General features: G+C 48.6%; 2 protein-coding genes across 6 annotated transcripts in view; one reads left to right on the forward strand and one right to left on the reverse strand.

Moving 5' to 3' along the window:
* Positions 1–13,343, reverse strand: part of LOC146236366 (putative E3 ubiquitin-protein ligase HERC1) — a 39,271-nt gene extending 25,928 nt beyond the window's left edge. For 4 of the 5 annotated variants that reach the window (XM_084688006.1, XM_084688007.1, XM_084688004.1 and 1 more), the window contains exons 1-19: positions 13,173–13,343; positions 9,040–10,035; positions 8,147–8,293; positions 6,418–6,600; positions 5,708–6,019; positions 5,490–5,586; positions 5,221–5,364; positions 4,955–5,082; positions 4,725–4,869; positions 4,468–4,639; positions 4,172–4,306; positions 3,247–3,412; positions 2,855–2,980; positions 2,524–2,757; positions 2,236–2,388; positions 1,861–1,993; positions 1,250–1,447; positions 773–985; positions 209–382 (exon numbers count right to left, since the gene is read on the reverse strand). In XM_084688006.1, coding sequence (XP_084544132.1) covers positions 209–382; positions 773–985; positions 1,250–1,447; positions 1,861–1,993; positions 2,236–2,388; positions 2,524–2,757; positions 2,855–2,980; positions 3,247–3,412; positions 4,172–4,306; positions 4,468–4,639; positions 4,725–4,869; positions 4,955–5,082; positions 5,221–5,364; positions 5,490–5,586; positions 5,708–6,019; positions 6,418–6,600; positions 8,147–8,293; positions 9,040–9,999 — 3,820 coding nt within the window. In that variant the 5' untranslated portion in view covers positions 10,000–10,035; positions 13,173–13,343. Of the gene's footprint in view, positions 1–208; positions 383–772; positions 986–1,249; positions 1,448–1,860; positions 1,994–2,235; positions 2,389–2,523; positions 2,758–2,854; positions 2,981–3,246; positions 3,413–4,171; positions 4,307–4,467; positions 4,640–4,724; positions 4,870–4,954; positions 5,083–5,220; positions 5,365–5,489; positions 5,587–5,707; positions 6,020–6,417; positions 6,601–8,146; positions 8,294–9,039; positions 10,036–12,880 lie in introns of all 5 variants that reach the window. The other variant, XM_084688005.1, reaches the window with a different exon arrangement.
* A 160-nt stretch (positions 13,344–13,503) lies between these two features.
* esm1 (endothelial cell-specific molecule 1) lies at positions 13,504–16,031 on the forward strand. Its single transcript, XM_084688010.1, has 3 exons — positions 13,504–14,269; positions 14,776–14,922; positions 15,246–16,031. The coding sequence occupies exons 1-3, from the start codon at positions 13,963–13,965 to the stop codon at positions 15,332–15,334; spliced, it is 543 nt and encodes a 180-aa protein (XP_084544136.1). The 5' UTR covers positions 13,504–13,962; the 3' UTR covers positions 15,335–16,031.
* Positions 16,032–19,650: the final 3,619 nt, after the last annotated feature.

Here is a 19,650-nt window from a genome sequence, read left to right on the forward strand (position 1 = left end):
AGAACGAATCCTCCTCTAATGTTTGCATTCCATGATTTACCATGGATCAACACTCTTCCTGTTTATGATCAAGGGCGCCTTTAAGGATCGCCATTACTGAACAGGCATCTGTTTGATATTACTGGCAGAGGTGTGTGTGTGTGTGTGTGTGTGTGCGTGTGTGTGAGTACGTGTGTGTGGGGTGCCGTGTTGGATAATAATAGTGTACCCCTGCTGGCAGAGTAGTCCTTCATCTTCCTCCACAGGCTGCAGGCAGGCTCCCGTGAGGAGCCCAGAGCCAGCTCCATCAGCAGGCTGGTCTCATGGTTCAGACACAGGTCTGTCAGCTTAGCGTCAGAGCAGCCCAGTAACACAGCCTCAGATAGCCAGGCGGTGCTGGAGTCTGCAGGGAACACACACGTGCACACACACATACACACACGCACACACACACACACACACACACACACAGAGAGCAGGGGAGCATGAGCATGCTGTGGCTGTCTAACAGACACATGCTCATGTCATTCACCAGCAGTGAGTTAGCAGTATCATTTGCAGCGGGTCATGAGTACTTCCCTGCGTATGTAATAGGCAAACATATTGTTTGAGCACAGTTTTTTTTTTCTCCCCCCAATATGATCATGTTATTCTGTATTGTGCCTCTCAGTGCGTCTGTAACAGAATAATTCCCCTCTAATGTGCTATACTGGCCAGATATCCAGACGCCAGATGAACTGACTAGTTGACCTGCCATAGGTCAGACTGATGTCTGGTGAGCGTGTGGTCATACCTAGCTGTTCAAAGTCCATCTCCAGGCCATTGGTCAGGAGGGGGTTACAAAGCCAGAACTCAGAGATCCTCTCCTGGACGGACGGAGGCGGACCCTGCAGCATCCCACCCAGGCAACGACCAATCGCCAGCGCCACCGATCGCTCCAAGTCCAGAAGCCACACCCACCCGTCATCTTTCGTTCCAGCATCAGGCCCCGCTCCTACTGATTTATCTGACACAACATCCAAGGTCACGTCAGTATCAATCAATAGTCATCCAAGAACCAATGGAGATACAATAACAGCGATCGATAAACAATTTTCAGTCATCAATATTTCAATTAATAATCCAAAAATCCATAGGGATAAAATAAACAAAACAATGACACATAACGTTGATTAACACTCAATTATTATTATTCATATCCAGAGGGAAATCAACTCCTAGATGTATGCAGGGTTAGAAGAGCAGAGAGAGGCCGTCCCAGCCAGCTGACCTGAGGCTGCTCCCTCCAGCTCCAGCTCCTTGTCCTCCAGCAGGGCCGTGTCAGGGAGCAGACAGCTGAAGTGGTTGAGCTTCTCCAGCAGGGTGAGCAGGTGGCAGAGCAGAGGACGCACCACGCCCAGGGGCAGCAGCAGCAGCGAGTACATGACCTGGCACAGCAGGCTGCCCGCTACCGAACTGAACAGCACCACTGTGGAGGGAGGGGTGGAGGGAGGGGTGGAGGGAGGGGTGGAGGGAGGGAGGGAGGGGTGGAGGGAGGGAGGGAGGGGTGGAGGGAGGGAGGGAGGGAGGGAGGGAGGGAGGGAGGGAGGGAGGGAGGGAGGGAGGGAGGGAGGGAGGGAGGGAGGGAGGGAGGGAGGGAGGGAGGGAGGGAGGGAGGGAGGGAGGGAGGGAGGGAGGGAGGGAGGGAGGGAGGGAGGGAGGGAGGGAGGGAGGGAGGGAGGGAGGGAGGGAGGGAGGGAGGGAGGGAGGGAGGGAGGGAGGGAGGGAGGGAGGGAGGGAGGGAGGGAGGGAGGGAGGGAGGGAGGGAGGGAGGGAGGGAGGACATAGTCAGCGTCATCCTCATGATCGTGATGGTCGTCCCCATCAGGCGCCAGGTCTTACTGTGGAGCTTGGTGATGACGTGCTTGTCCAGGCAGCTCTCCTCCAGCAGGACGGACGACCTGCGAAACGTCTCCGTGGCATAGGGCAGCAGCAGACACAGGTGCTTGTGGAGCAACGTTACACTGCTGTCGTCCTGCAGGCGCACACACACCAAAAATTGTGTTTCAGGATTAGTGAGATCAAACAATAAGCGGAATATTTGCAAGTAGTTTTCATTGAGTTTTTCTTATTATTTTTACTCATGTCAACTTATCGTCTGAATATTCTAAGTAGTGACTACAAAAGCAGTGTGATATACCAACTGTAGTGAGTAGTACTGAGATGTGTTGAGCATCATCGGGGTGGTCAGAGGTGGTCAGAGAGAGCGCTGGTTACCTCTGCGTGGGGGTAGATGTAGCAGTGTGCCAGCAGGTGCTTGTGCAGGGCTGACAGCAGGTGGTGGAAATGAGAGGGAGGAACACTCTGCTTCTGGCTCTGGCTGGACTGCTGCTTATCACTGTTCTTCTCCAGCTCGCCAAACGCCCGCTCCTACACACAAACGCACACACTTGTCACGGCCCTTCTTCAGTAAACAATAATAATATTTGTAACTTGATGAACTCGACCATAAAGTGCACCAAAATGCACACGCACACAGACACACTCTCTCCCATTCAGCGTTACCGTGTAGAAGCCGATGCTGAGCAGCAGGGTCTTGAGCAGCACCTCCGCCAGGTGGAGGTGGTCGTGGGCCTCCGTGGAGCCGGAGGAGGAGGAGGGAGGGCGGTCGGGGTGGTCCGGGCTGGGGGCTGCGGGCGCCCCCTGAGCGGTCAGCTCCCCGGGGCAGCTGTACCCCAGGAGGGAGGCCACGTGGGACTGCTCCTGGAGGCTGTTCAGCACCATGTCCAGCTGCAGACGCTGGACGGAGAACGCGGAGCTCAGACGCTTTTTCGCTCAGGACAGCTACGAGTCAAATGCTTGTGAGGCAGGAGAGGGGCGAGGCGGCGGCCGGTACCTGTCCTCTGGAGAGGCTCTCCCAGCTCTCGGGGCCCTGGGGCAGCAGGGAGTGCAGCAGCTCCGTCCTCTCCCTGAGGGGGGGCAGCAACAGGGACGCTCCGATGGACAGAGTGTTCATGACCGCCTTCAGCAGGCGCACACACACACACACACACACACACAAGAGAACACAATCACGTTCACGTTGAATCACAGGGATAAAGTCAACACGAGCTGCCATTTTTGGGGTGGCCGATAATGCTGGAAATAACACACAGCAGATTCACTTTCTCCACAGATTTGCCATCGAGCTCTCTTCTTGTGTTGAGGGTGTTTTTGGTGCATGCCACCAGGTCTGAAAACGATTCGAGGGGAACCACGGACTCGGCTGCGACTGGATGGGTAGTTTACCTGTTGTATGGAGTCTGGTACATTGGAGTCTATAAGCCTGAAGAGCAGGTTTCGGAGGGGCCTCCCCTGAGCCCCCAGCACTGACGCCCCTGTCCCCCCCGCATGGGCCAGGGACAGGTGGATGGACAGCAGCTTCATACACAGCAGGACAAACTGGTGGTGTTCCCTGGGGAGACAACACAGACAGTGTGTTTGGGTGTGACAGGGGAGTGACTGAGAGTGTGCTTGGGTCTCTTGAAGAGGGCAGCAGAGTGTCCTTTGTTCAAGGCCGCATGCCCTCCAACTCTCCACCGTCGGGCTCATGAATGGTGGCAGATTTTCTCTCAGTGTCAGGATGGATCTCTCAGCAGGCAGGCCAGAAAGAGGCACCACAATTCTAAAAAAGGGTTGACTCTGATTTATGAGCTCGACATCGGATCATGCCACCAATCCACAACAGAGTGGCTAGCATAAGGGAGAAACATATCTCTTCAGAGAGCTTAAATACAGTATCTGGACATGTTCAAACATAGAATGCACAGAATCGCTTCCTTCACGGGTCTTCAGTGGTCAGTACACTGATACACTAGAACGTTCGGCGGGGGAAGTGGTCGTTAGTCCCAGTTTGTACATGTTTTTCCTTACTGTCTCCTAACTGTCTGGGCTGTGTGCTATATTCTGCTCAGTGAGGGCTTCGCTGCAGGACCTCTTGACCTTACAGAGACTCAGGCTGCACATGTACACTGAACATCTGCATATCAGACAGGAAGGGGAAGGTTGAGAGGGTTAGAGTGAGAGAGACAGAGAGAAAGAGAGAGCAGAAAGAGAGACAAAGAGACAGCAGAAAGAGAGAGAGAGACAGAGAGAAAAAGCGGAAAGAGAGAACAGAAAGAGAGAGAGACAGAGAGAGAGACAGAGAGAGAGAGCGGGGGGGTAGATCCTCTACCTCTTCGAGGGAAAGGGGGCAGGGGGCGTCTCGTCCCCTATGCCGTCGCAGTAGCGCTCCAGGAAGCTGCGGAGGTAGGTGAAGGTGCTCTCCTCCAGGTCCACACAGAAGGGCCTGTGCCACGCCACCAGCTGCCTACACAACAGGAAGACAAAGGACGTCCTGGCTATTAAGAAGCAAACACTAAACCTTGTTTTTAAGACACATAGCCGTAACGGCCTGCATTGTATCGGGAAGACAAAAGGCAGCTGTCAGCTCCGAAAGTGCATACAGGCTGAGAGACTGCCGCCCTGTACCTGTCTGTTGGCACTGCAGTCCAGGCCAGACTGTGGGAGGTGCCTGCCGTGATTTGCTGGATGGACACTCCCTCTAGACCAATCACCTTCTTGGGCTTGGTGACAGGCGTGGAGGTGTGGCCCTGCCCACACTGGCCCATGGCGTTGTTGCCCCAGGCATACACCTCGTTCTCTGGAGTGGAAAGTCACCAAAAATCAGTTGCAACAAATGGTGTTAGTAGTGCTCCGAGGATGTTTTTTTGGGGGGGGGGTCTCACCATGCGACAGGGCAAGACAGTGGCTGTCTCCACAAGAGATGTCGATGATCTTGGTGACACTCAGCTCCTCGATGAACCTTGGCCTGAGAGAGATGGTCTCAGAGGAACCACAGCCCAGACACGAGCCACAGCCCCACGCAAACACCTGGAACAGCGGAGAAAAAAAACACTGGGTCAAACTCTATGTGTGTGCGTGTGTGTGTGTGTGTTCACGTGCATGCACACTGTACCTGCCCAGCAGAGGTCAGAGCCAGCGAAGACTGGCTCCCGGCACACACTTTTCGAATGATGAATCCATGAAGCGCTTCGACGACCTTGGGCCGATAAACACGGTTGGTATCTCCGTGCCCTAGTTTACCTTAGAGGGGGGGGGACACACGCTCACATGAGTAATGTCTTACTGGGGGCGGGGCCGGGGGCCGTTCTGAAAAGACAAATAGGAAACCTTGTAGTGTCTAGTTGTGTCTGGTTCATCTGAGCTTTTCTGTAGTCCTACCGTTGTCTCCTCCTCCAAATGACCAGACGATGCGTCCGTCCTGCGCCACGGCAACCGTGTGAGAGCTCCCGCAGGCCGCCTGGCCCACGCCGCTGACGTCCTTGACCAGCGTGGGCACGTTGCGGCTGTGGCTGTCGCTGTGGCCTGGACACAACAGCACACGTGACTCACCTCCCCAGCCACGGACGCGCTGCCGTTTGAGAGCTCCGCCTGGGTGTCTTTTTCCGTAGGCTGAGCTGAGAAATCATGTGACCCACAGACAGACTTACCCAGCCTGCCAAAGTCCCCTTCTCCCCACGTGTAGAGCTCTCCATCGTTGGTTACCGCGGCGCTGTGTCTGTAGCCAGCAGACACACACACCACCACCTGAGACACACACACACACGGAGAAGTTCAGAGGCCCTCTCTCTGGTTACACTGACCTATGCACGATAAGAAACCTTTTCCGTTTCCTACTGCACAGCTGTCCCACCCCTGCAAGTCTCACCTTGCCCAGCAGGGGTCCCTGGATGATCTTGGGGTATTTCTGCGTGGCGCTGTTGCCGTGGCCCAGCTTGCCGTAGTCGCCGTCCCCCCAGCTGAACACCTCCCCCTCCGCCGTCACGGCCAGGGTGTGGCCGTCGGAGCCCTTGGAGGAGGACACCTTCCTCATGCTGCGCGGGGGCTCCAGCACCAGCTTCTTGGGCATGGACTGGTTGTTGGAGTCGCCCAGGCCCAGGCGGCCGTAGCTGCCCTTCCCGCAGGCCTTGACCGAGCCGTCAGCCGACACGGAGAACGTGCAGTACTGGCCTGCTTCGATCTGCAGGGAGGAGGAGGAAGGAGGAAGTGGAGGGAACTGATACGGTGATCCAATTAGGCCTGGACGCATTCGAAACAGGAAATGATGCGATGGCAGATCCTAAACGTCAAAGACATTATCAGTCTGGTGTTTAGTGCGTCCATGTCCTCAAACAGGGCTGGAAGTAAACATGTTCTCTGCTTTGGTGTTCATGGTGTGTGATTCTGAGCTCAATGTGCAGAGTCAAAGACCACATACCCTCTCATTTCGACCATGACTTAATAGCACCTCGAGATGTCAAGCTAAATGCTAATTCCTTGTTAGTGAGGTCTCATGCGTGTAAACCTGGCGAACACCGTGCCGCCAAACAAGCCATGGACAGCCTCCAGCAGCCCTGTGAAGGGGGCTGAGGGTCGTACCATCTGGGCATCGCTGAAGCCCTGCGCCAGCTTGGGGTGCAGGATCTTCTCCAGGGTGCCCTCGGCCAGCTGGTGGCTGCTGTTGCTGCCCCACACGTACACCATGACCGTGTCGCTGTCCGTGCCGGGCGCGGCCGTGCCCGCGCTGCAGGAGCACAGGCAGCTGGAGGCCAGGTTGCAGATCTGCGGGGGGAAGAGATGGAGATGTGGGAGTCACGCGGCTGTGGAGTGAACCTGAGTGTGGCCCTCACAGTGTCCTGACTGGCCCATATAACACCCTGAGTGTGGCCCTCACAGTGTCCTGACTGGCCCATATAACACCCTGAGTGTGGCCCTCACAGTGTCCTGACTGGCCCATATAACACCCTGAGTGTGGCCCTCACAGTGACCTGACTGGCCCATATAACACCCTGAGTGTGGCCCTCACAGTGTCCTGACTGGCCCATATAACACCCTGAGTGTGGCCCTCACAGTGTCCTGACTGGCCCATATAACACCCTGAGTGTGGCCCTCACAGTGTCCTGACTGGCCCATATAACACCCTGAGTGTGGCCCTCACAGTGTCCTGACTGGCCCATATAACACCCTGAGTGTGGCCCTCACAGTGTCCTGACTGGCCCATATAACACCCTGAGTGTGGCCCTCACAGTGTCCTGACTGGCCCATATAACACCCTGAGTGTGGCCCTCACAGTGTCCTGACTGGCCCATATAACACCCTGAGTGTGGCCCTCACAGTGTCCTGACTGGCCCATATAACACCCTGAGTGTGGCCCTCACAGTGTCCTGACTGGCCCATATAACACCCTGAGTGTGGCCCTCACAGTGTCCTGACTGGCCCATATAACACCCTGAGTGTGGCCCTCACAGTGACCTGACTGGCCCATATAACACCCTGAGTGTGGCCCTCACAGTGTCCTGACTGGCCCATATAACACCCTGAGTGTGGCCCTCACAGTGTCCTGACTGGCCCATATAACACCCTGAGTGTGGCCCTCACAGTGTCCTGACTGGCCCATATAACACCCTGAGTGTGGCCCTCACAGTGACCTGACTGGCCCATATAACACCCTGAGTGTGGCCCTCACAGTGTCCTGACTGGCCCATATAACACCCTGAGTGTGGCCCTCACAGTGTCCTGACTGGCCCATATAACACCCTGAGTGTGGCCCTCACAGTGTCCTGACTGGCCCATATAACACCCTGAGTGTGGCCCTCACAGTGTCCTGACTGGCCCATATAACACCCTGAGTGTGGCCCTCACAGTGTCCTGACTGGCCCATATAACACCCTGAGTGTGGCCCTCACAGTGTCCTGACTGGCCCATATAACACCCTGAGTGTGGCCCTCACAGTGTCCTGACTGGCCCATATAACACCCTGAGTGTGGCCCTCACAGTGTCCTGACTGGCCCATATAACACCCTGAGTGTGGCCCTCACAGTGACCTGACTGGCCCATGTAACACCCTGAGTGTGCTGGGTTAGGTGCAAACGGCTGGATATGAGGCAACAATATCACCGTCAAGATGACTTAGTATAGATAGTCCGCATATTTTAATGTTAGGTTCCTATATGTTTACTGTATGCACCTTCCTGCCAAAGTAAATTCCTTGTCTGTGCAAACTTTCATGGCGAATAAATCCTCTTTCTGATTTTAAAGATGATCAGAATCTTAACAGGTAAAACGACTGGGTCTTCCGACGTAAAAGTCCAGCCCTGCTCTGACAAACCTCTTCAAACAGGCAGAGGGCCACGTGGGACAGACTGCAGAGGCCGTCTGCATCCTTCTTCAGCACCTGAGTGTTGAGGGAGTCACCCCGGAAGCCGTCTGCATCCTTCTTCAGCACCTGAGTGTTGAGGGCGTCACCCCGGAAGCCCTGAGGGAACCAGCAGAGGTGGGCAAAGAATTCAGACAGAGACACACTTCCCCGCAAAGCCCCACCACATCCACCACCTCCTTCGATGGAGCCAGCCAGTGGAGGAGTGGAGCTGGCTCACCGATACACTATGGATTCTTAATATGGATTCTTAATAAAGTGTGCAGTGGGCCTATATGCATCATATAATACAGACTACTGGGGTCCACTTGAAACGTCTGTGGCAGAGTCCTTCATCACACATACAGCCTCCTGTATGTGTGATAAAGGAGCCTGCTCGTGGAACCTTTCCTATTGATTAAGGGATGGATAAATCTAGTGGAGTCAGAGAGGCTCTGGAGGCAGACATCGGCTTCAGCAGGCTTGTAGCCCGCGGCAGCAGGCCAGGACACCCAGTGAGGTGGACTCCAAACTCTCCTTTTACAGGGGACATATATCAAAAGGAGGGGATTTAAGAGCTTGTCATTAATGCTGCATGCAGGCAGGCTGCTAAGCCGGCTGGGAGCGTGCTGTACGTGTCAATGTGACAGAGGGCAGGGAGTCGCTCAAGAGGCTTCATCCTCCTTCCTGTGGGGGCCTCGGTGTGAACGCCACGCTTCGCTCAGACCACTTGACATCAATACTCTGTCTGTCTGGGGCAGCTGGCAGTGGCCTTCGGCCTTCGCTAGCCTCGTTGGAGGGAACAGAAGGCCGGCCGACCAGGGGTCTGAGGAGAGAGCGTGAGCGGAGAGAAGGACCCCACGTACCGAGTACTGCCTCATCTGGAGGAGGGTCTGATGGATGAGGTCGTAGCCCACTCCCGCTTCCGACTTGGACTGCGGAGACCCTGAGGACGAGGAGAACGGGGAGGAGGAGGACGTGGCCAGGGCCACCTCCACCCACTCCAGCAGGAAGCGCAGAGACCCCCTCTGCACCGCCAGGCCCAGCAGCAGCTCCAGAGCCAGCCTGCGTCCCGCCTGGTCGGCCCCGCCGCTGCCACAGCTCACCGAGGTCTTCTTCAGGAAGTCGGCCACCTGCACCAAGCAGTCCAGCCCGACGGCCGGGATCTTGTTCTCGTTGGCCAGGGAGAGCGGCGGCAGCGAGGCCAGGACGGACGAGGCGGTGGCCAGCACGTCGTTGCACAGCGCCGCCCCGGGCTCCTGCTGGGCGTAGCGCCAGTTCTGCTGCAGCAGGGCGAACAGGAGGCTGAGCCCCGTCCGCACGCCCATCTCGATCAAAACATCCGTGCCCGACTTGGGCCGGGACGCCCCCCCGGGTAGCCAGGGCTCGGACACGGGCTCCAGGGCGGCGCTCTCGGCGCCGGCCGCGGTCGGCGGAGGCGGCGGAGACCTGAAGCGGTCGTGGTACTTGCTGTGGAGGGCGTCGTAGATCCTCTGGAGGACCACCAGTCTCTGGTGCAGGCCCAGGGCATAGGGGGTCTGGGCCAGCATCCTCACGGCCAGGCAGCGCTGGCTGTGGAGCAGGGCGCCCAGGTACTCCTCCCTCTCCTCCTCGGCGTTGGACTCGTACTGGAAATCAGGCAGGCGAGGCCCGATGAGGTCCTGGACGGGCTCGGACAGGCCCACCACCTCTTTGTTGTGGAGCAGCTTGGCGTAGAGGCCGGCGGCGCCGTGCCGCGTGGAGGTCTGGATGCTGTCCTCCGCAGCCCAGGAGCTGTTCAGGTGCTCCTGCCACTTCAACATGACATGGGTCTGGGACGGCACCATGTCTAAGCATTATCTAGTCTACTCTCCGGAGCACAGCTGGCAGGGAGAGACAGGAGAGAAAAAAACACGGGTTATTCCTATCACTTTGATGGGATGTGAAGGCCTGAGGTTTAGCTCTATTTTTCTGCTGAAAATCTAAGCAGAGCGGCCAGTCGATCCCAACTTGATCAAGTCCCAGCTAGTGTCAAGCCCTCGTCTAGCCCAGCCCAGAATGCAATCCAGACATCCCTGTCCCAGTGGGTGAGGATGAGTTAGGGCACTGTCACCGGCAGGGCTCAAGTTTAGGTGTAGTGATGTTTAACTCTAATCTAGCACAGTAAGAGTCGGTGTGATTATAATAACATGACCTCAGGGCACCTTCACTTTTAAAACTGGGCCTGCATGCTTCAGTCATATCAAACAGATGGTTCTTCTGAACCCGACGTGTCTAGCCTGTCACAGCCTGTCTGCATCACAAATACTCTGAAATACTCCCATACTTTGAAAGACAGTCATAACAATTTTGCTCAATTATATTGGGATGTGTATTGATATAGTTGTTGTGGTCAATGGCACAGCAGAGACTAGTAGTGACAGTAAGGTAATTGGAGCTGCCTGTGATTTGATTTATAAATACATTATGTTTCAGCCTTACACCACCACCAGTCTTTCAGCTGGACGGGCACATGAGCTGACATACTATCCTTCTCCCCTCTTTTTTAACCCACAGTCTGCATTCAGATGTCTAGTCTGACATTTTCAAACTGCTTCTGTTCCAGATTGAAACGTGTGCAGAAATGAGGGTGTGGGGCAATCGGGGCACGACTCAACTTTCAAAGTTCACACAAGCCTACACAAACAAGCCTACACAAACAAGCCTACACAAACAAGCCTACACAAACAAGCCTACACAAACAACAACAACAACATCCTCAGAGTTCCAGGGAAGGACTTTTTCAGGCACGCAACTAAGGCATGTCAGCTGCAAACATGAAGGAATGTTGTCAATGAGTTTCACCGCTCTAGATAATAATATAGTCTTGTTAATACAATACAGGATATTACACTCAACAAGCTTATACTGACAGTTATTGGTCTTTCTTTTTCCTATTCAAGACAAACATCAAAACAACAGGCCTATCCTCTTAGAGGATAGAGAGATAGACTGATAGAGGATTCCTCTATCAGTCTGCATGCTCTGCATACATTTGAAAAAGCTAATAACTAAATACACAGACGGCACAAACAATCAGTCTCATTGCTGGCCTTCATAACACAGCACTTCAACTTGGCCTAATGGCTCTTCTTATACACATTAAGCTAAGTGAGCATGTGTGGGGGGGGGGGGGGGTGCAATTAGGCTAGGCCCCTATACTCCATGTGAGACATGTAGTCTTGAAGCCCTCCAATAAGAGCCCCATCAACACTAACGCAAGGCAGGGTGATTGCATACTGTAGCCCAATGTAGTCCAGCCTGGTCCTAAGCTATATGGTTTCCAGAAGACAAAAATAACAGGAAGCTACATCAAGACTTCAATGTTACAGTACAAGAGAGTCAGTAAGGACAAGAATAACTCACTCATATGAAAAGCAGTGAACCGCTTTATCGTCAACTTTTTTCATGACCACAACTACCACACACCTATAAAGCATACAGTTTGACCCATACACTCTGTGAATCCGTATCATGTAAACAAATGCAGACCTGTCACTATCTTGATTATTTACAATATGCTAGCGCAACTTAGGTTAAATTACACCTTACTAAAAATAGGCTAGCCACATGGCTGGTGAAATAAAGATTCACTCTAAGAGACTATTAGACCACATTACATTAAGATAAATAGCCTTGTGCATTCAACTAGCCTAACTTTAGAGGCAAACTGGCGACTTTGGATGCAAACTGGCTACATGATTTTAGGCTGGTATTATCAATAAACATCTTTTCCTTCTTAGAAAGGTTCCAAAAGAGATAAGATTAAAAGACATTCACACTAATGTCAATCAACCTTTCACATAGATATGCATCACCCCATCACACTTACCATCTAGTTTAAAGGTACTGTTAGTCAAGTGGTGAAATTGACAATGACAAAATAAAGACAATTGTGACAATAGGGGTTTAAGGAAAGTTGATCATCACGTTTCAAATACAAGGTCACCTCCATACCAGAACTCTCACAGTACTGATTGCATACAAGCATGTATGCTTCAAGGACGTCTACCAGTGCCAATCATACTAGATTCAATACTGCAGTCTATTACTGTGGCTGTGCACTACGAGACAGGTATTACTGTAGCTATTCCTACAAGAACCAACATTACTTGCTGACCGAATCAGTCACATTTATGCAATCATACAGTCACCTAGGTATCTAGTACTGTGTCTGTGTGTCATCTTCTGTACACCAACGTGAGAACAGAAGATGAATAAGCAAGCTCATAAGCACGTACCAATACAAATAAGCTAGCTGGCTAAACCGACTAGATATTCAAAAAGATGTTATGAGCTAGCTATCACGTGTACTGTAGGTACAGTAGAGCTAACTTTGTCGAAGCGTTCATTGCTTGCTAGCTCTACGTTAGTGTGAACAAGTTAGTCACGCATAACTGTCACTCGCATGCAGCAGCTGCTCTATCAACGATGTCAGTTGATTGCTTAGTAGCAAGAGCTAGCTCAATTGCTAACTAGGTAGCTATAGCTACCTATAGGCTAAGTAGACTGTGCTATCCGGTTTACTGTACAAGCTAGCTTGTGTGGTGTTGTCTAATAATTGCATTATCAGCTAGTTACCTTTACGTAATATGTACCAATGGAAATAGTACTGCCATCTACAATTAGCTACTGTAACCTAACAAAATACATTCGCGTGACATAAAATAATATAGCTGGCATAGCTACCTCTCTCCAGTGTGTCAGTCACACCGGTGTTTGCCTGCTTTCTCCACTCACAGGCTACGTTAGCTAGTTTGCTGTATAACTTAGCTAAGCTACCGCCTGTACGGTAGCTGCAGTAGATAGCTAGCACTACAGTAGCTAGCCAAGTGCTGCAAACTGTCAGTGTCAGATTGAACGGTTGACCAAGCCGCTAGCTGACAGCTTGCAACCAACTAGTTCCATGAATGATTAGATCTATGTAGTTAAGATTTGTATTTACAATTAAAATGAGTCCGCATATGCAAAGATTACTGACTGTTTAGATTGATGACAGCAATAGAAGGAGTCGACACTCCTTTTAAATATGTCCCCGTAAGTCCCGCTGATAGTCTTCCTAGGACAGGACGCGATCATAACATTCTGCTGTGTGTGGGTGCCATGAGAAACAGCACACCACACAGACAGAATCTGACGAAAAGCACATAGGTACTGTAGGCTGTCCGCAACGTCGTATGGCAAACATTTTTTTTGTTAATCAAACTACGTTCCAAAAACATTATTAACAGCCACATAAAGTTCAAATTAATTTACTTACGACATCTAGTCTAACATTTAAGTTAAAAAAAATTGAACTATCAAAAAAGCATCGTATGAGGTTGAGAGATATCTGTGAATTAACACTTTGTTGAGTTTTGTTGCACTTGTGATTCTTCTAAGGTCAGACCTGGTGAGGAACTGCAAAGTGCAGGTCAAAGGGGCACTTCAATGCAGTCACAATAACAAACTAAACATAACTCATGACATCAGTTAACACGAATTTCAATTCCTGGATGGCTGGTTGGTGTCAATCCCACTTCCATGCCGGATTTCTAAAACAAGGAGGCTAGCTGGCAAATCGACGACAACACCGGATTGAGGAAATTGACTAGGGGCAAACCATGTACAAAACAAATTTATTTTAAAGCAGATAACTATGCAACCTGATGTATCCCCAAGGTCACTCTATCCAAGTAGCTCTGTGGTCAGCCTCTCCACAATAGCTGTACTGCGATTTAGCCTATTCATTCAAGCATTTGCCATAGGAGCGCTAGTGGAACCTTCCAGTGATGTATTTTCTGTTTTTCACGGTGTTGTCTGCACTAATTGTGCGAAACGTTGAGGCATGGGGCGCAAGTGTGAAGTACGCCGTCAACTGCCCGGACAGATGCAACGTTGACCTGTGCGGTGGAACTCAGCGCTGCAGACTAACTGTCCTGGATGACTGCGGCTGTTGCCAGGTCTGCACTGCCGGCAGAGGAGAGCACTGTTACCGTACTGTGTCGGGGATGCACGGGGTAAAGTGCGGACCAGGTTTATTCTGCGAGTTCTACAAAGATGAGGATGACTATGGAGATGAATATGGCATTTGTAAAGGTATGATTCACAGTCCATGACGCACCTGAAGTGCGCATCACAAAAAGCCTTATGCAAATTCCAGTATTTAAACCTTCGAGTAGCCTAGACCTATATACCATAGTATCATAGTGCTAGGGCAAGACAATTATAAATAGATATCTTAGTAACACGATCACAATAGCTGTCTCCTTCAAATAGATAGATGATCCCGACTCTCACAATTATTGAAATTTAATGTTAGTAATTATTAGTTAATTATTAATAAGGTTTGTAATATGATAGGCAGTGATGAAGTTTCTAAACTTTAAACATAATTTTAACAACCTTAGTCAGCATCTTGTGCTTATAAAGTTAGTCTCAGTTTCTTTAGAATCTAGATACATAACTTGACACTTCACAATGCATGTAAGAGTAAAACATTTGCCAAAGGAAAGTCATTTATTGCAGTATAATACATTCACCTTTAATATGTCAGATGCATGTTGTGTTCTGATACACATAATTATGGTATTCATCCCTTACAGATTGCACATACGGAACATACGGTGTGGAGTGTCGCCAAACATGTAACTGCAAATCTGGGGGCCTCTGTGACAGGGAAACTGGAGCTTGTCTCACCTTCAAATTCTTCGCCAAAATCGCCAGCAAGCTAAAGGCACAGCCTCCAGCAAGTGAGTAATTGAGATGAGATAGATATCTATATAATAAGGTTAGTGTTAGTAATGTTTTTCAGACACAGATATCGTCCATGCATCATACAGTGCGATGTTATATGTTATAGCTGAAAAGCATCTTCTCATCAGTGTCCAGGGCTTTTGTGTTGCACCTTCCAGCACTGTTAATTTTAAACATTATATTTCATAAAGACTCTTATTTCAATAGTTCTGTGGTTTTCAATGAGTAATTGTGAAACCATTACAAATTGAACAAGGCATCCGCCGTTATCTTAAATCATTAATTTTGACTAAAGGGTATTCTTTCATTTCTTTATCAGGTGGTGAGACAGGCTCAGGGGAAGTGAGCATGAATGGGGACCACAACGCGGACAGGTCCACAGCTCCTAAGTGGTTGAACCCTCGCTGACAAGCAATAGTCAGGACGTAGTTTATTCTGTGATAATGTAGCAAAGTAGTAACTTAAATTATGGAAGGATATATTTTATCATGATTTAAGAGAAGCAACTTTTCTACAGTATTTTGAAAGTTGATTTCTGTTATGTTTCAAACCAAACCCGTCACCGTGATAAGAGCTAAATAAGAATGTACAATAGTAGGTGATTTACCCTTGATGTACAATACATAAAAATAAAAGTACTGTAAAAAAAATCTGTGCTTTACAGACGGTTTAGCCTATAATCATTCCTCTAGGAGCTAGAAAAATCATTATACCATGGTTACTGGACTGGTTTCTCAGACTAATGTTGAGTGGTTCTAGAACTACTTAAAATGCTTTTTAATCTAGCCTTGATCTAGGTCTGTACTTTCATATTCCATGTCCTTTCCATGGCACTCAGTTGATGGAAGATGATCAGTGAAAACATATAAGAATATCATTGAACATCCATTTGACCACACTTTATCTGAGCATTTGTGAGTATCTGGCAAAGCGAATGATCTGTTAAGAAGCAAAGTAGCATATTCTCTGTTCTTCACAGATTTAATTTATATTGTGAATTCTGAGGAGCTTTTGTTATTCCTTAATGTTATAGTATGCAACTATACTTTATACTCAGACATGTTCACCAGCAAATGTACAGAATAGTATTGATATTAAAGCCAAAGTTACCATTGAATGAAATGCAGTTTGTCTGAGTTGTTAATTACTTTCTGTCTTGACTTTAATGAACAGTTTGTCTTAGATAAGCTCAAGTAAATACAAAACTAAAGAGACTTTTAGATAATAAAAGGATTACCTTTTTACATGTGTATATTAAAACTGAGTAACAATACAATAACAGTATTAGACTTCTTACTAATATGTAATATTAATTACTTATGAATTGTCCCAGTCACTTGCTGGTCCCGGTCGGTGTTAAAAATAGATGTTATGAGCCTCACCTCCAGTGCTTTACGATGCACAACCGGTACACAACAGTTTTCCAGTATCCAGCTTGTTTATTTCCTGTGCTTCCTGACACCTGTGAAAATGGTCACTCTTCCTGTTGTTGTTGTGTCTGCCCAGGACAGGAATTGAAAAGACAGGAATTTGTCAAGTGACACACGTCACTGGAGGACTGTCGCGGCAGAACGATACCGTGCTTCCTCTCTCATTTATCGGACTTTTTTCCTGTGACACAACTCTGACACCTCAACATTAACAAGTTCTCACAGTGAAAATATAGTTGCTTGACAACAGAAAACATTCGTTAAGTGGCACGTTAATAATATGTATACAAAAACACAAATTAGAATATGTATTACTCTTAATTCATTAACTATAAAGTTTCTTCTAGGCCTGATGGCAGTTTATGTTACTATGGCTAGAGGTATATGGCCTCTAAACCTCTGCACCAAATGTACACCATTTCTTGCCAGATGAGGATTTTGACTTCCCTTTTCCCACACAGTGCACAGTTTAAGCCCATGGACCTCACATCATTTCTGTGGTGAAGGTTTGCCGTCATTAAATGAGAGAGGCATTAACGATAGCCATGGTATATTCGTGTTTTGTTTTTCCCAATTTGAAAGTCTCGAAGAGGTCATTTTAAAACTGATGGAATAGCAAAACTCTGAACATTTGGTAAAGCCCATAGCATCTGGTCTGCTTGAGTTTCAGAATGTAGTACTGTAGACAGACAGGTGGGGTAGCAGGAGGAGAGGGCTGTGTGTGTATGTGTCTGTGCGTGCATGAGTCGGAGGGTGGGGGGTTGATAGTGTTCCTATTTGCTCGCATGTTCCTCTCATTCCCCTGAGAACCAACACACAGGGGCTTCACAACCAAACAAAGGCCAGGACTGCAAAATAACAGGAAAGTGTTGGTGAGAAATACCCTTTATCAGGCTCCCTGAACACGTCAACACCGTCCTACAGAAACAAAGGTGGCTGAATGAAGCAGTAAATAACCATGATTTACGGCAAATGCCTTTTCTGGTATTTACAGCGGGCTCTACTTCAACACGTTATTTGTTAGCACAGGAGCAGGGATCATAAAAGGCAACACACACCGTGACCTTCTAGGAAATTAAGTGATGTCTGGGTCTCGACACTTGAGGACAACAATGAGTCGGATATCTAATTCAGGAATCAAACGAAAATCTAAACTGATTGGACGTTTGGAATTCCACTGCCTCCCTAGGTTGGCCAGTGCCTTGGAAAGACCAAGGCACGCTTTTGATGTGATAAGTGGCAACTTTGCACGTATGAAGCTTGTTGTGGGAGTGTAATGCTGGGGTGGCTTGACTCTGTCCCAAAATTCTCAGTCTGGATAATGTTCAATTTCATTGGCTCTTTGGTGTCCTCACAACATTCTGGTGACCTTCCATAGCAAGACACCTAGCGCCTGTAACGTGGACCTCAGTGACCCTAAAAACATCCTTCCCCTGCAAACAATGATCTTGCTAAGCACATTCAAGTCTAAAAGTTAGTTGTGTCACCTGTTTCCCAGAATTTGTTAGAAGTTGTATGAAGTCTAATGCAGATCTTCTTATTGGGGTCGTCACTTCCACTGGATGATTGGACAGATGTTGCATTCTGTCAGCTGTAGCTTTGAGAAAGCATTATTGCCAAGAATAGACACTGTCTAGACACAAAACTCACTTGATTTTTGGAAACCAATTGACACACCATGTTTGTTGATATATTTCTCTTGATTTATTTGACCTTTGGGTTTGGTCTAAATGCATGGTGACCTTCATTCTGTGTAATGAAACGTATATTCTTCCTGTTCTACAGAATGGTTCAAAGTAATGTTATCCTTCTACAACCACACCCTGTTGCTCCTTCAGCACTATATTCATAATATTATCTGAGAAAACCCAGTGGATCTGTTGGGTGGTGATAACCACTTTGGACATTGCATTACCATTTCCCTGTCAAACCATTAACATCAATCTTGTTTTGAAGCACTGATGAATCTGCTGAAATTTGGTCATGGAGTTTGTTGGCATATTATACAATGCAACTACAGCTGTGATTTAATGTTGACATTAGTATAAAACAAAACATTCTCTTTTTTTAAATGCTACCCAGATACTATAACTATAAACACATTTTAGTTGTATGTATTATTGTAAACAATTGGATCAGGCACAAATTGTACACGAAGGACATGATGGTTAAACATTTTCTCATGAATGCATCTCTACCCTTTAATAATGGTTTTGCATAAATAGTACAGTCCTGGGGTCACTAAGGTCAACTCTTAAGACTCTTGATATTGAAGGTCACCAGAATGTTGCGAGGACATTCCAAGGAGAGACAATAGATGTGAACATTAATAAGATGGGAATGCTAAAACAGAGTGAATCCAATCCAGCATTAGTATAGAATAAATATGAGTTTGAAATCAACTAGCTATAGTTATTATTGTTATCGTATGTTATATCGTTCAACGAACTACCCCAGACGTGTGTGGAAAAAACCCATTTTGATCGTTCAACATGCAAGTCCTGCAAGTCACCACCAGAGGAAGTTAGAGTCAAGTAATGAGACACAGGTTATTTGACATGTATGCCTACAGGGCAGACAATATTTGTGGAAAAGGGAAGAGGTACAGATGGATATATTATTAATATTATTCCACTCTGTTGAAGTATAGGAGAGGTTAGTGTGTTGTCAGTAGTGTAGTGTAAGAGGGATGTCTGGAATACCCTGCTCAGCCTGCTGCCACGGCGACCAAGCCTCAGATGAGTGGAAGATGATGTATAGATGGATGGATAGATGGTCTGACATGATTATTACATAACAAAAAGCATACTTCTATACATGTTTTGATGAGGGAGACATATGGGGGTTTTTGTGAATGTGGATCACAATGTTGAGCCTTGCCCATGTGGAGCCCACTTGAGCCTGGCCCCGAACTGTACACTGCAGTCAGGGTAACCCCCTTCAGTACTACACCAGTACAGCTTGATATCTGTCAGACAATTGAATGTACGGCCATTAACTTTCAGACCTCCTAGATTGTTAGTCTAGGTTAATTTAAATGTAATAATGTGCACAACCTAAATCCCTTTTAGTTCTTAATTCTTTTGACACAACCTTTCGCATGATCACATTCATAAAGGATGAAAAGATTCTTGGCTTCTATATTTACAGTACCTCTCAATATTTACATATGGCCAGTGCACACCATTACCCGCCATGCCTGACGTGCAGTAAAGTTACTTAAGTAGCGACAAAGGTGGAAGCAGGTATAATCTAGGAATCAGAGGAGTAATACATGTTAACACTAGATGGCGG

The sequence above is a fragment of the Hypomesus nipponensis genome, chromosome 22 (genome assembly GCF_054491055.1).
Source record: "Hypomesus nipponensis isolate SF chromosome 22, ASM5449105v1, whole genome shotgun sequence".
Taxonomy (NCBI): domain Eukaryota; kingdom Metazoa; phylum Chordata; class Actinopteri; order Osmeriformes; family Osmeridae; genus Hypomesus; species Hypomesus nipponensis.